This window comes from Sceloporus occidentalis, unplaced genomic scaffold (assembly GCF_023333645.1).
Source record: "Sceloporus occidentalis isolate IW3139 unplaced genomic scaffold, rSceOcc1.0.p SCAF_3, whole genome shotgun sequence".
NCBI classification, from domain to species: domain Eukaryota; kingdom Metazoa; phylum Chordata; class Lepidosauria; order Squamata; family Phrynosomatidae; genus Sceloporus; species Sceloporus occidentalis.
This window is the reverse complement of record NW_028316983.1, coordinates 107016383-107032870: the sequence shown is the minus strand read 5'-3', so window position 1 is coordinate 107032870 and position 16488 is coordinate 107016383. Positions and strand designations below refer to the sequence as shown.

Genomic DNA, 16488 nt, shown 5'->3' with positions numbered 1-16488 from the left:
AATATGAAAATTTATCTCTCACATCCAGAGTAGTGAACTGCCCTTCCTTTTTGTTTCAGCCGCGAAGAGCTGCTCACCCCTCCAATGCAGTATCTATGTAGCCTTATCGCAAGGTGCCTACTGCTAACCTTCTGAAGTCAGGCTGTTTCTTTCCCATTCTATTCCTGTCACTAACCCTGAACAACTCATTTCTTCACTGCAATCACTTTTCCTCTGGGCTGATTTAAGGACAGTCTGTACAACTGGTGCAAATCTTTGTCCTAACCAGTTGTGTCCAGTCTACTCTAGCTTCTTCCCAATCCGCCTGGTCTATCCTCTAGGTCTACAAAATAACTGTGCTCAGCACTGTTATTGAGGACAATCCAGGCCTGTGAGGCCATGCCTATGTCCATATGTAGGTGTAAAGTACATATGGACATTGTGCACACACACCTCCACTTGATGAAATATATGAATTAAAATGTTTTGTTACCCCCAAGGGTAAAAACTTTGAGTACCATTGCATTAATGACATCTGTGTGAGGATCCAGCAATGTCAGAAAGCTGCTACCACTTTGGATCAGAACTTCCCTCCCATTTCCTTCCTTCAAATGGTTCCGATAGACAAACTCATATGTCTCCTCAGAATAAAAAGGGAAATCTAATTGGGGGATGGAAAGTGCCATTATTTATTAATGTTTTGCCATTAATGTGTGTGGCATAGGGACAGCAGTGAAAGGCGAAGTTAGTCTAACAAGGAAGGAATATGACCAAGTGAAATACAATGAATACTTCAGGGAAAAGAGGCTATAGGAAATCTATATCTATGCATGCATGCAATCCTTTAAGCAAGATACAAAAAGACATCATCTTTGGTAGGTGTGTGTGTGTCTATGTTATTATTCACCAAATTAATCAATGTTGGGCACAGTTCAGCTAAAGACTTGTCAGCCTCCCGAAGGACCACTATGTTATGCAATTTTTCTTCATTAAATATTTCCTATCAGTGAGGGCTGACAGTTTCTATGGCAATGTTACCAAAAATTTCCCCAAGAGCGATAATGTTTCTATGAAAATATGTACACACTAGTCATCCACATAAGTGGTAATGTCACAGCAAAAAACAAAAAGTGATTTACCTAATTGGCTCAGTCTTTTGCAATTCAGATTCTGTGAACTATGTTTCATTCTCTACTTCAACTAAGATCCCAACTGGTTGGGTTTGGGTTTTTTTACAAGTTCTTCTTTAAAACAATGAATTTCATTTTCTTCCCTTTTCGTTCTGTTACTAAATGATTGCCCCATGGTGTTACATTATGAAATTCTGTTATTATTTTAGGCATAAAAATTAAACATCTCCATAAATAAAACACTAACCACAACAATTCAAGAAGGCAATGTTAATGTTTCATCACCCCCTTTGATGAACACATGTTCATCTATGAGAAGGATACTTCAGGCAATGAATATGGTGTATAATTTGGGACCATAAGCACAAATACTTTGAGCAACAAAAAAGTTCTGATGGGGAAAATATAGGTGCCATACATCAGCCTCATTCCCACTACGTTTTACACTGGATTGCAAATCGGTTTGAACTGTTTTAAATGACCCTGGTTCTCACTTGAACCGACTCACTGGAGCAATTTGGAGAGGGGGCAATGCAGTAGACCCATTTAACTCGCATGTTTTTGATGCTGATTTTTTCCCCATCTTTTTGGATAAATCGATTCCACACAAGTGTGAACCAGATGCAGATTGGAATCTATTTAAATTTGCCCTTTGGCCAGCTGGAGTGGCTCCATTTTGAATCTATTCATTCATGAATGAGAATTACAAGTGGGTTATTTTATTTTATTTTGCAGCAAGAAAATGCGATCGGGGCAAATGTAGTGTGAATCATGCTCCACTGCCAAACCGATCCATCGATTCAGTTCACGAAGCAATTTGTTTGTAAGTGGGAATGTGGTCTTAGTGCAGCAGCCATCCATTTAATTCTTTGACTTCTGCCCCATCTTCTTCCCAGAGCTGGGATTAAATGGGACCACCCGACTCACCGGGCTGGTCCTGTTGCTGATGGGGGGGAAGAATGGTGGGCTCCCCCCCGGGGTGGGCATGGTGGCCCGCAGGACCCTGCCGTGGCTGGGCTGGGTCTGAGCGGGTACCCTCCATGGCCGCAGCGCTTTCAGCCCTCGTGGGGCTCAGACTACAGCTCCCAGACTCCTCTGGGAGCGGAAGAGGAAGCGCCGCGCCGCTGGGCCACTTCCGGGCCCAGGAACTACAGTTCCCAGCCTCCCTCGCGAGGCGGAAGTGGCCGCTGATTGGCGGCCCGCAAGGGCGATGGGGCCTGATTGGCCGGGAGGTGGGACCAACCCCGCTTCCCAGCCAGCCATTAGGCCCAGGTCACCCTGGCCTCGGCGCCATTTTTGCCAGCTCCCCACCCACCCACCCACCCTATTTTGCTATGCTCTGTCACAACTTCCAGATACAGTTCTGTGGGGCGGCAGCATAGGTCGTGGATCCGATGGACGTGGTTTCCGATGCTGCGGAGCACGGAATCGGGAGTCCCACCGGGACCCGGGGGTGCTGAGGGCTAGCGATGTCGCCAGTGCGGGGGCGACATCGATTCAGCGTTCCCCGGTGACATGGGGCGAAGATGCGCTCATGCGCATAGCCGGTGACTTTAAGTGGTGAGCAAGTTTTAGGCCGGTTACCCCTCTGTCATCCCGAAGCCTGGGCGTGGCCAGGCAAATGGGTCATCGACCAACACGGGTTGGTGGATGTCAGATCCAGACCTCATGCTTTCTGGCCAACCCTCTTGCTATGTTTGCTGTGTGTAATAAAGTTGTGGCCATTTCTTTGCCAATTCTGTGTCTGCTGTGTTTGTCCACCTGACAACCCCCCACTCCTCTGCAAAAGTTACTTACAAGTTTAACACTGACAGACATAAAAACAGGAACAGAGGTGTTTTTTTAAACTTGTTATGGTACTAAAGCACATTTGAATGTACAAAGCAATTTACAAACACTTCTTTATTAAAAGCCAATTCCTTAGCAGCCAGTCATTTGCTGAAAGCCCACCTAAAGGAAAAGGTAATTAAGAGAAGTACACAGGGAGGGTACCAGCCTAGCATTAATTACAAGGGGCTTCCACAGCTTGCCTTCCCCTATTTAAATAGTGAAGATCTGTTAAATGTGACAGTGGAAGAATTAAATACATCCGTCAGCTCAATGAATCACAGTATAGAAGATCTATTCTTGAAGACACTAACTCTAACATGAATCCATAGATCTATTCTTGAAGACACTAACTCTAACATGAATCCATAGAAGTGATAAAGAATTGTTACTCTGGGAGATATTCAGCATCACATGGAGGCTTTTTAGACAGAAATCATAGCTCAGTGGTAGAGCACATGTTTTGCATGTAGAAAATTCCCGCGTTTCAGCTCTTGCCATCAGTTAGACAGATCTGGAAACAAATGATGTGATATTCTGCTCAAGCTCCTGGAGAGCTAATGTTTCTCAGAATTGACATTACAGGACTAAATAAAGCAGATTACCTAATCTGATCTAAGACCACCTCCTCCACACCTAAATTCAGGACAAAGTATGCAATAGGAAGCACATCAGGGTGAGTGAACAGACACATAGAAGACATTACTTCACAACTCACTTATTAGGTATAGATTGCTCATCTGCTTATTTTTGCACAAGCATATCATGTTGCTAGAAAAAAAAAACTCACATTAATTCTTAATGTCTTAATTACCTGGATCTGCAATGTGATTAACAAACGAGCCCCACATAGTATCTGGTGTTCTTACATTTCAATGCAATCATTAGTCCAAAGCTCCAGTCTTCTGCTACATTTCAGATAACCACTAGTTGATTTTAGTGAATTCCTTGTTCTGTACCAATACCTGTGATTTACAGAAAGTGTCCCCAAAATTAGGCACAGAGAATGTATTGGTGCCATAAAACAGCTGAGCTTAAGTAATAAGAGCATCAGTAAAAGCTGCTTAAATACGTAGTACTTGCTTCTGAAGTTTTCATTTCCCAATATTCAGTTTTAATGATGCAGTCAGAGCCATTTGTGCATGTTATTTTTATTTTTTTATAACACAAGTGGCTTTCTGATCATAAAACAGTGAGAGATGGAGAACCATGTTGGTCTCCCTTGAGAAGGACTCTTCTGTTTAATGGCAAACAATCTGTTTTTATTTCTTGGATACTCCAGCTCCCTTTAGCAATAAGAATTTAGACTAAGACCAAAAAAGACACAAGGCTCCTTCTTATATTTTTCTGCCTCTTGTTCTCTAACATCTAATTGAATACATGCCTGGGCAACTACCTCAGGTCCTGGGGACAATTGGCTGTCTCTGCCATCCTCTGGGAACTAGCAAGCAAATAAAACAAAACCTGGAGGTGGTCAGAAGTCTACTTCTAGTTTTGAAAAACTGGTATTCTCTAATGAATAGTGTGTGGTGGAGAGGCCCTCTTGGGAGATTCAGAAATGAAATGAAGAGAAATGACACAAATGTTGGCAGTTGCGACTATAAACATTTTGTGTACTGAATTTTTTTTTCCAATTATAGTGTTGCATTCTGCATTCTGAAAGTTAAGGCTACTTACATCTCCCCCCCCCCCCCCCCGTATGTATGTATAATTCTATGAAATTTAACTAAAAAAAAACTTAAGAAGAAGAGTCTAACATAACAACAACAAAAAACAGTCTTCCAAATGCCCTGGAACTTACATTTGCCCAACCCTGCCATAAGAGAACCACAGTTTGGGCAAGTCTTGGCAGCTTCTGCAAAATGTGTGGTTGTCAGAACCTGTGCTGAATCATGGATAAATACTTGCTCTTTCTACAGTGACTAGTTGGGAACTGGAGAGGGGTTGCAGGTATGTTCTGCTCCTGAAATGCTTTGAGTACTTCTCCTCCTCCATCTTCAAGGTTAGAAGCAGGGGGGAGGGCATTGGCAATGGTGTAGCAAAGGAATATGTGGGCTTTGGGGCATCATGTAGAACAATACATAGCATTCATCCGGACATTATGGAAGAGCCATCATGGTATAGTGGTTTGAGTACTGGACTAGGACCAGCCCTCCAGGAGACCAAGGTTCAAATTCCCATTCTGCCATGGAAACCCACTGGGTGACCTTGGGCAAGTCACAGTCAGCCTAAGAGGAAAGCAATGGCAAACTTCCTCTGAATGAAACTTGCCAAGAAAACCCTGTGATAAGGTTTGCAACATGAAGATTCTTAACAATTAAAAATAATATATTATACTAAAGATGAAAGGAAGGAACGTTGAAAGGGAACAATTCCACACCACACAAAATGCCTTCATGAGCTGTCCCAGAACATATCTGCTAGTCTAGCAGCTGGCTTGCAGCATCCTGGAAGAACAGCTTCTTTACTTTTTACTTGTTTAATTTTTATGCTGCCTTTCTCTAGTAACTGGAGCTCAAAGTGGCTCCCATTATTCAAAAACAGTTGCAATTAAAATAAAATAATAATAATTAAAATAAAAAATAAAATAAAGAACAATAAGTATAATATTAAAATTCAATTAAATGAATTATGTATAAAAATTAACTTTGAGCAAATTTAAGATCACCTCAGAAAAAAAATGAGAAAGGCAGCATCCCACCTACTTTGAAAGACCTCTCCTCACCTGCCTGAATAGAAAGTGTGTCTCCATGAAGAGGTTTGCCATCCAGCAAAAGGACAAACAGTAATGTGCAACATGCCAATATGTTTGGGAGAAAAATATTGTCTTAAAATGTTTAGATTCTCTAGAAAAGGGGTAGGCAACCTTTTTGAGCCAGGGGCCGGGTTGCTGTCCCTCAGACAACTGGGGGGCCGAACTCAAACTGGCGCCCAGAGCAGTGCGGAAGCTGCGGTGGGGGCGGCAATTGGCGGCAGGACCGGGCTGAGGCCAGTCCCAAGGCCTTGCCGGGCCGGATCCGGCCTGTGGGCCGTAGGTTGCCAACCCCTGCTCTAGAAGTTCAAGATTTTGAAAAAGTGAAGAAAAACAGACTTGACTGCCTCTGACGCATCTCTATTGTACAGACAAGTCCCTATTATTATCCCCCTATTTCTGGTATGGGACTTGAGTCCTATCACTTGTGAACAAGTCTGTGGGTAATGATTTGAGGGTAAACACCATGGAAGTCAATGAGACTTACTTCTCAGTATGTGCGCATATAGGACTAGAATATCAATGTCACAGTTTAGTTGCACGGCCCCAAATTTGTCTTAAATCTGCAGAACATTATCTTTGTGACACATCTTGGTTTGTCAGCAAATTTCCTGCGCAAGCAATTCTTAAACTACTCATAATGAGTAACCGGTAAATCAGGGGTGAGAAATTTCTATGCCCTGTGATTCTACAATCCCCATCCGTCTCAACCAGCACGACTCTGATAAAGGGTCATGGAAGTTGTAATTGAAAACAAAGGAACTGCCAAAGATTCTCTCCATACTATTGGCGCCATAGCACTGAATACATAGGATATCTGATATGCTGAAAGGAGAAAAACAGGAAAATTTTGAAAGGAATTATTTGAACCTACCTGGCAGCTGCAAGGAAAATGTGCACAAGGAAACTATGCTTGTAAGAAAGTATAAATATTATTTTGATCACACACACATATGTATGTGCAAGAAGAAACTTGCAAGTGTCCAGTGAATGCTCAGGACAACCTGATGCCACAGTGTGGAAGAGACTGGCCAAAAGAAAGAGCACCCAAAGTAACATTGAGAGAGAGAGACAAGGGACTCTTTCATTTTGATGCCTTGTAGAACCAAGCTAGAACAGAAGTTCCCATGAAATTACCTTGACCGGTGTACTGGATTCACCATCAGTACAATGTGGAACAAATCAATACTAATGTTCAGATGTGCTTCGGCACAGTTTGAATAAACGGCGACGTTTTAGATAAGGAAAGAAAGTAACTGCTGAGCATTAGATGTTTCTCTCAACACAAGGCCACGTGACACAGGAGCAGCAGCCGAGCTTAGCAAGGATGCTGCGCTTCAGTCGGGTTGCACAGGCTGAGAAAAAGACCAAGAGGCAGAAGAGAGAGAAAAGGAGAGGGAGAAGGAGAGGGGCACACGCCTAGCAATTTAACCTTTTTACTTCCAATAGGTAATTCAGTCTAGGCTGGCACCTGATATAATGTGAAACTGATAATCTCCGGAGCTGGTTAAAGAACTGGAGGGGGCCATTCTGCCTTCAAAAATCTAAAGCACAGAGAGGAAAGAAACGTAAGCGAGGAAAGAGTAAGTGCGAGTGTATGTATCATACTGGGGCTAATTTCGGCATTAAAGAGAGACTAAAGTGCACTTAAAGCATCCTGCAATTAAAGCGAAACTGGCAAGGGGCTGTGCGAATGACTATTACATGCAGTGGCGCAAATAAATGCATTGTTGCTGTCGTGACCACTTTAGTGGTGGGTTTTGTGCAACATCACAGGCAGTCGTTTTGCATCACTGTGCGATTTTTCCGGGATAGATATATAGATAGATAGAGATACAGAGAGAGTGAAGAGCAACTTGCAGCCTTTGCCTAAGGAGATGGTTTGCCTTGCTAAGGAGGAGGCGGTGTGTGGTGTCACTGGAAGAGCCTCCAGGGAGCCAGCACTTGTGGGTCCATGCATCTCTCAGGCCATGAGAGGGCAACAGGTGCAACACACAGCCCAAACTCCAGGGCTTGGGGTGCTAAGAAGGGCCCACATGGCTTTGAAAGGAAGCTGCTGGGGGAGGAAAGGCCCAGTTGGGGAGGGGGTCTGCCCTGCCCTGCCCTGCCCTGCCCTGCCCTGCCCTGCCCTGCGCCCCCTCCTCTGCTCACCTGTCGTCGTTCTGCCAGCCCTGGTCGCCCAGCAGGAGGTCCCTGAAGCGGTAGCGGGGAGGCAGGGGAGGCACCTCGCTCTCCAGGTCCACCATCCTGACTGGGGAAGAAAGAGAGGAGAGGAGGGGAAGGAGCTGCTGCTGAGGAGAAGCAGGAGGCGGTGGCCAAGAGGCTCCTGAGGGGAGGAGGAAGAAGAGGCAGGAGAAACTCCCTCTCTCCTTCCCTCTCTCCTTCCTCCTCCTGGGCTCTGGCTCTTCTCCTCCTCCTCCTCCTCCTCCTCCTCCTTCCCCTGCGAAGCCCTTCTGCCACCTGAGGGAAGGTCTCCTCCTCCTCCTCTGGCGCTACTCAGAGCAGAGAGTGTGCTGCCTGGGGGTCCAGGGACGTCTGGGCCAATGGGGGCTGGCGGGGGAGCCCCCGAAGGTGACGTCCCTGGGAACCTCGCCCCTGCCGACCAATGGCGTCGTCCCTCATTTGCATAAAGCAGCGGAGGGCGGGGTGAGGAAAGAAACAGAGCGGAGAGGAAAGAGGTGCACCTGCAGCAGCCCAGCCAGGAGGGGAGGAGGGGGCCCAGCAGCCTTTTTTCTCCGGACACGTCCTCCATTTCAGCCTTCTCTCCAGGAGGGATCCCCCAAAAGGTCCTCCATTCAGGGTGTCCCCCGGTCCTCCTTTTCCAGGACACGTCCTCCATTTCAGCCTTCTCTCCAGGAGGGATCCCCCAAAAGGTCCTCCATTCAGGGTGTCCCCCGGTCCTCCTTTTCCAGGACACGTCCTCCATTTCAGCCTTCTGTCCAGGAGGGATCCCCCCAAAGGTCCTCCATTTTGAGCAGGACGTAGAAGCATGAGTTGACATCAATATGAAGTGATTTTAGCTTGGTATTTGGTCATGTCCTCCGTTTTGCAGTGCCTTGGCCTCCGGCTTCAGTCCCCCCTCCCAGTGACTCGAGGAGGTCCTCGTCGCAAAGGAGGACAAGGCACTGCAAAAGGGAGGCCATTCCAAAAGAAAAGCTAACAACACTCAGAGAAATATATAAGTGCATGCCTGAAATAGAGGACCTTTGGGACAGAAGGTTGAAATGTAGGACATGTACTGGAAAAGGAGGACGCCTGGTCACCCTGAGTCCCCACATTTCTAGTATCACAGTAGAAATGTCGGTCAGGCATCCAAAGCAAAAGGAAGGCAGACACAGCAAATGGGAGAGTGCTGGACTGAAAGGTTTTTCAGTCTTTCATTGGAAAATTTCATTGGGGGGACAGCATTCTTATTTGGGGGAAGCAATGCCTCCATAGCCGCCCCCCTCCAGGAGCTACAATACTCAATCCATTTGCAATATCCACACATATATGTATATCTCCACACATATATCCCCATAAAGGCCTGTATATGCGAATGGACTTGGAGGAGATATCAGTGCCCTGATGGACCTGCTTCCCATATATATATATATATATATATATACACACACACACACACACACACATACATACAGTGTGTATGTATATATATGTACACACACACATGCACTAATATGCATATGTTTCCGTAACTATGCATACTAATGAATGTGTATATGCATATATATATCTCCATAAGGATATCTCCATAAAGGGCTGTAGATGTACATGGCCTCAGTGGAGATACCAGTGTCCAGGTGGACCTGTTTCCCAATATATATATATATATATATATATACACACACACACACACACACACACATACATGCATACATAGCCAAGCATATATTCATACATACACATGCATACATATGGATACATGCATACATGCATAGAAGTACATACATGTACATATAAAAACACATACACACACATATATACAGACACATGTATACGGTTGTGTATATATACAGATATATATGTACATCTTCATCCATGTATATGTATCTGGATCTACACATACTTATGTATGTGCATATGTGTATCTCCATACGCATGTCCCCATAAAGTCATGCAGATGTTCATGGCCTAGGAGGAGATACCAGTGTCTGGATGGATCTGTCACACATGCATGCACACACACACACACATATATCCATGGATATATACATACACACACATATCTGAACATACGTGCACACATGCGCACGCACACACACGTGTGTGTGTGTGTGTGTGTGCGTTTGTGTGTTTATCTCCATAAAGGCATGCAGTGTAGTGATAGATACATACCCGATGATGATTTCCCAGCCATATGGTCCTCTTGAGAAGCACCTTCTCAATGGCCTGGCACACTTGGATGCATATCACAGCTGCCATGGAGACCCCAGTCTGGAACTATCAAGCCACCTTCTGGTACATGAACTGACTGGTAAGCCACCAAATGGTGATGGCAACCCTCTGCTCCACTGTTATTGCCCTCCTCATCACAGTGTCAGTCGCAGCAATATGGGGCCTTAGGACAGACGCCAAGTCAAAGAGGGTCCACTTGGATATCCTAAAATGGCTCATCCACATGTCATTGTCCCACAACTGGAGCACCTCCTCATTCCACCAGCACCTGACTATCTGCAGCCTGATCCAATAGCGACAGGGTTCTGGCTTTGTTGCAACATGAGCCAGAACATGGGTAACATCTCCTTGTATAAGTAGCTTGAAAATGTCCTCTGCTGAGAGATCCCTGATCCCCCTGGCTTGCCTCCACACATGCAGGAATCTAAGTAGTTTCCTGCACCTTTACTGCCTTCTAAGCTGCAGCTTTCGATACCTTGCAGTAGATGAACTGATGTACTCGAGACCACACATGGCGGAAGTTGCAGGAGTTGCGGGCATTGCTAAACTGTTGAAATAGAATAAGTAATAGAATAAAACAGAAGGGAAGAAGAAACACAAGCAATTATTCACGTGAGGCTAGCAAATAGGAAGTTGCCCCCTTCTTCACCCCAAAAGCATAAAAGTTCACGATGCATTCAGAGCCCCACTGAACATGCACAAGGGTGCCAATTCAAATTGTTGAATCCGCATGGTATGTACTGGTGTGATAATTTATTTTGCACTCGCTCCGCTTTGCCTCAGGAATGACCACAATTTTGCTCTTCACGTGATATAATTACGTGAATTGGCTTGGATTTGAATTAAATCTACTTCCCCTTCCCTTCGGAATGGCTTTGGAATGTTCCAACTTTCACGTGTGATAAAATCCTATGGGCATGTTGAGTCTCTAGTGTTACTAGAGAGAAAAGTGACAATGTGACAGAGCTCTGTGCTCTTTTCTAAATGTTTTTGGACTCAGTTTCCCATTGGCCACAACTCACCTGGCCAGTGGAAAGAGATGATGGGAATTATAGCTCATCGGTGTCTGGCAGCAGAGTCAACAGAATGGGGGAAAGGTGGTAGGAATTATCAGGGCCCAGTGGCCTTGTGGACAAGAGGCTACTGTCAGAACAGAACGCAGAGAAATGGAATGGTTCTCAATTGGCAAAGGGTCCAACAAGGCTGCATCTAATCTCCCTAGGGAGATTAGATGCAGCCTTGTTGGACCCCTTTGCCAATTGAGAACCATTCCAACCTATATGCGGAATATATCGTAAGAAAAACAGGCTTGGACAGAGATGAAGGATTAGTGAAAATAGGAGGAAGGAATATCAACAATCTGAGTTATGCGGATGACTCCATAATACTAGCAGAAAACACCACAGACCCAGAACAAGGAAGATCAAGGAAGAAAGTGCAAAGGCAAGCCGACTGTTGAACATAAAGAAAACAAAAATAATGACTGTGGAGAATCTACACAATTCACCCTAGACAATGAGGAAATAGAAATAGAAAAGAGTTCCCGTACCTGAGATCAAACATTGATAGGAGTGGGGACCGCAGCCAAGAAATCAGAAGAGGACTAAAAGTGGGGAGGGCAGCTATGAAAGAACTAGAAAAGATCTTAAAATGCAAAGGTATACAACTGAGCACAAAAGTTAGAATCATACAAGCCGTTGTATTCCCTGTTACCATGTATGGATGTGAGAGCTGGACAGTTAAGAAAGAAGATAGGAAGAAAATCAGTTCATTTGAGATGTGGTACTGGAGATGAGTTCTGAGGATCCCATGGACAGCCAAAAAGACAAATGGGTCCTAGAGCAGAACAAGCTGGAAATTTCCCTGGGAGACAAGATGACAAAACTGAGGCTGTTGTACTTTAGACGCATAATGAGAAGGCAAAATTAATTGGGAAAAAACAATAATGCTAAGGAAGGTGGAGGGAAGCAAAAAGAGAGAAAGGCCACATAGTAGATGGATGGATCCTATTGAGGAGGTCACGGGCATGAATTTACAGGAACTAAGCAGAGGAGTGGACAGGGAGTCTTAGAGATGTCTCATCCACAGTTTTGCCATGGGTCAAAAGTGACTGGAAGGCAGTTAGCAATAACAAAGTGGACTTAAAGGGGCCCTGGAGCCCATGTTGAGTATGGGTTTTTCTTGCCCAGTACTATCATTATTTTTTACTGTTTTTGACATGAAGTGTAAAATTAGCACGAAAGAAAATAATGACACAAAATTCCATATTACAAAATGCTAAAGACTTTTAGCTGGTTTCCTCTTGCTTGATGAGAGACCAAGACTAGGGCCCGAGTGAGAGAAAGGTAAATGAGTAAAGGGATACAACAGCATTAACAGTTAAAAGAAAGGGAACAACAGAGTGGTCATGCAGCTTTAGAAGAAGCCACTGCTAAGCAGAAGATCTCTGACCATGAGACTGAGAGGTGATCAACCCACTGTGGCTTCAGCTGCCCAAAAGAGCAGAAGTAGAACCAGCATTTCCATCTCCATAACTCATGTGAGCAGGATTCCTAATATTTTGCCAACTCCAAAAGCAATGCTATGCCTCCAAAAGCAGCTCACAAATATTTGGCTCCAGTTGGCCATCAAGGGATACGTGCCATCTTTCGAGTGCAGGTCATAGAGTGAAGTTGAGTTGGTAGCCAGATAAGGAAAGGTACTGGCTGCAGGTGGCAGTGGATGCATGCTTTTTCCTCCCCACATAGCTTTAGTGGACCTTGAGGAAAGGAACAAATTCCTGGGGACCACTCAAAAATTTCTCCAGGGCCCAAACCCACCTTTGGTGGTCTTGTCTAGAAGAACACAGATTTTCTTTCCCCTCTCAGCCCTTGCATGCATGTTTTGTCATGGGAAGAGATTCTGCATTATCCTCTCACATGCTCACCCAACTACTTACTTTGGGTGCCTTTCCCCAATGTTGGTAGACTGCATCTCCATATCTCCCATGAGAGCCAATAAGGAGAAGTGCTTGGAGTTGCAGTCCAACAACATCAAGAAGTCTGCACTTTGCCTGCCCGTGCTCTGGACAGGGCAGTAGTGGTACTTCATCCCAGCAAATCAAATCCTACTTGACCTGCCATCCAGTACTCAGAAGATGAGGCCTTTATCATGCAATTACCCTCCCTCTTTAGGCCAATGAGAGGAAGTAGTGGCTACCTAGAGGTATCAAGCAAGCAAAAGCAGACAGGTTATCCCCTCTATCTGTTTACTTAACCTCTCTCACTAGGTGGGAAGGATTGGACGATGTATTCAGTAGCTACCACTGAATCACCCAGAGGCAGAATGAAAGTGATAGGGAGTGAGGTGGCTACATTTACCTTTAGTATCCCCTTTTCTGCATCACTTGGTGTTAAGGGAAATGAGCATTCCAAGGATTAAGTCATGTTGCAAATTGAGCCCATACTAGCCTTACAAAGACCAGCCACAAAACGAAGCATATTAAATAATAATAATAATAATAATAATTTGTTTTATTTATATACCGCTATTCCAAAGATCATAGCGGCGAACAGCAAGTAAGCTAATTAGCAAGTAAGCTAATTTGCCCCCAACAGTCTGGGTACTCATTTTAGCGACCTCGGAAGGATGCAAGCCTGAGTCGAGCTTGGGCCCTTTTGCTGGTCTTGAACTCGCAACCTTGTGGTTTCGAGTGAATGGCTGCAGTACAGGCATTTAACCACTGCGCCACCAGGGCTCCTTTTTGTAAGATGTGTGAGGAATGTAAGATGTGTGAGGAAAATGCCAATGTATAGCAAACAGACACCACATGAGGGAGCACCTCTTCTTAAAAAATGCCAAATGAATCATTTAGGCCTCATTAACACTATGAAATAAACTAGGATGGAAACCAGTTTAAAGGTGGTTTTTCATACTTACGCCACTTTTTCTTGACCCGAATTTCAGGGGGAACGTTGCAAAAGCCACTTAACCCAGTGCCTTTGAAATTGAGGCATTTGCCACGTCTTTTCAAAAGCACTGGTTGTTTTTTGTTTTTGTTTTTTGACACAGCTACCAATGGGAATGCACTACCAATTCCATTCAGGGCCCTCAGGAGGGAGGGGTATTGAGCAGAGGGGTGAAACATACCCATCCCACAGGTCTTGGCTCGCTGATGCACCGGTACCTGGTTCCTAGAGGTCACCATAGTTTGGGAGGGAGTTCTTTGGGAGACCATGGTGAGGCGTGGATTTTTTTAAAAAAAAAGTTTGACAGCTTCTGCGCATTGTTGCATTTGCATGGTTGGCACTGGGAGGGTGCATGGCTGGCACCAGGGGTTTGGGGCTTTTGCCACTGCTCTGTGTATCTGTGTTTGCATTTGTTTCCGAGTTATGACAGCCCTACAGTCATCCTTTCATGGGGGTTTCTCAGCAAAGTTTCTCCAGAGGAGTTTGCCACGGTTAACCTCTGAGGCTGAGATAGTGTGCTTCCCCCCAAGGGGAACCTATCATGGGTTTTTCTCAGCAAGGATTTCTTTGAAGCATGGCACCCAAAAACAATTGTAGCACAGCCCTTTTAATATTTAAATATCCCTGGCTGCTTCTTGCAGCCCTTTAACAATTAAAGCCCCTCTAAAAAAATTTGCAGTTTGCACACTTTATTCACTTTATGCTTGCACTATACTGTATAAGAGGAGAATGCAGTTTAATGTTAAATTTGACTGGTGATGCAACACAGAAACAATGTGACAAAGGGCCACATCATTTGATTGACATTAAAAAAAACCACCAGCTACGATCATCCTTGTCCATGATGGAGAATCCATTTTGAACTGATCCAAAGGTGAACTTGAATTGGGTTAAATTGCCATGGGCAGGTTCGATCGTGGCAAACATAGTCGGAACTTCAGTGTCAAATCGATTAGGCAATTCGATTTTCTTTGGTGCAAAAATGTCAGTGTAAATGAGCCCTTAGTTTGACACAAACAGATGGTGCTCTCTTTAGAGAGCACCATAGACTCTCTGCATAGTGCCTATGGAGCAGAAGGGAGTAGGATCAGCTTCCACTTTCTCTCCTTTGCACACTTCCCCAGTGCCCTCAACATGGGGAGGGGAAAATGTCATTACCTATTTAGTGATTGGTTGTAGCTGACTGGCTTTCATTCCCTCTCTTCAAAATAAAAGTGGCATTGTTAAGCATGGGTCTTTGTTCTGATTTTAAATAATGCTTTAATGTAAAGGGTATTTTGACCCTCAGATTCTAAGGCCCCATTCTCACTGGGGAATTTGCCCTGGGTGGAAGCCGGTACTGTATCTCCCCGGAAAGAAGTTCCAACTACCCTTTACCTTGATCAATGCAATTTGTCCTGCTGAAGTTCACATTTGCAGAAGCGCTTTAAAATGGAGCCTCCTTTGTTGTCAATCAAATTTACTTCCGCTTCCGTTAAAGGTGTTGTGTCCTACAACCATTGGCCAACCGAATGGGTGCTTTCCCCCCTCCTTTTTAAAAAAAATGGCAGCAGCATTCACATATTCTGTCAACTTGTGTGTGTATGTGCGTGTGTTGTGTGCCTTCAGGTTGTTTCAGATTCCCTCCCCTTTGCATCCTCGGCTTTCCCTCCATTTGCCATCCCAGAATGCCATCTCTCCTTCTCTCCTCCTTTGCATCCTCTGCTTTCCCTCCGTTTCCCACACATATGTAGCACAAGCATTCACACATTGTATCAATTTGCCAAATTGAAAGGGAAATATATGTAGCACAAGCCTTCGCATATTCTGTCACACACAAAAAAAATAATTTTTAAAAAGTGCCACATGCAAAGTGACATGCCATGCCAGCAGCAAGCAAACGAAAGGGAAATGTAGCACAAGCAAACACATTCTATCAATATGTATCAGTCTGTAGCACAAGTGCTCGCATAATCTCTCAAAAATAAAAATTACAAAAAGAAAAAGAGAGAAAGCCACTTGCAAAAAGCCAGTGCGAGAGGGGAAGCATGTTCTGCCCACTGCCCAACCTCTGACTTAAATCCCTCCCCTGAACTTGACCCAATCATGACTGGGGCCAAGTTCACATTTGCCAGCAGCAGGGAAGAAACGGGTTTTCCAAAAAGAGACAGGAAATAATCCACTTTCGGAAAATCCGATCTAAGGGGGATTTGCCCTTGATCTGGTATGCAAAACCCTGATCCGGATGTGTAAAAACTGGCACCAGTGGGAACTTCCAGCTTTTAATCCGGGTTACAATTTGGTGCAAAAGGTAGTCTGAATGGTCCCCCAGTAGAGGTTTTTGCAGCCTTAAAAAACCTGGGCTTCTTGTTGTGTCTTTCACAGTGGCTTTCCACATGGATGTTTACCTATTTAATGGGCATACCTCAAGCTACCCTGTAAAACTGGTGCTCCAGGAAAATGAATTGCTCTTGAGGGT

At 44.6% G+C, this 16488-nt stretch overlaps 1 protein-coding gene across 1 annotated transcript in view; it reads right to left on the bottom strand.

Annotated features, from left to right (window-relative positions):
* The window catches only part of KCNT2 (potassium sodium-activated channel subfamily T member 2), a 281831-nt gene extending 273897 nt beyond the window's left edge, over nucleotides 1–7934 (bottom strand). Inside the window, exon 1 of the mRNA XM_089515794.1 lies at nucleotides 7840–7934. Within this exon, the coding sequence (XP_089371920.1) occupies nucleotides 7840–7934 (95 nt within the window). The remainder of the gene's footprint in view (nucleotides 1–7839) is intronic.
* Between the last annotated feature and the right edge of the window lie 8554 nt (nucleotides 7935–16488).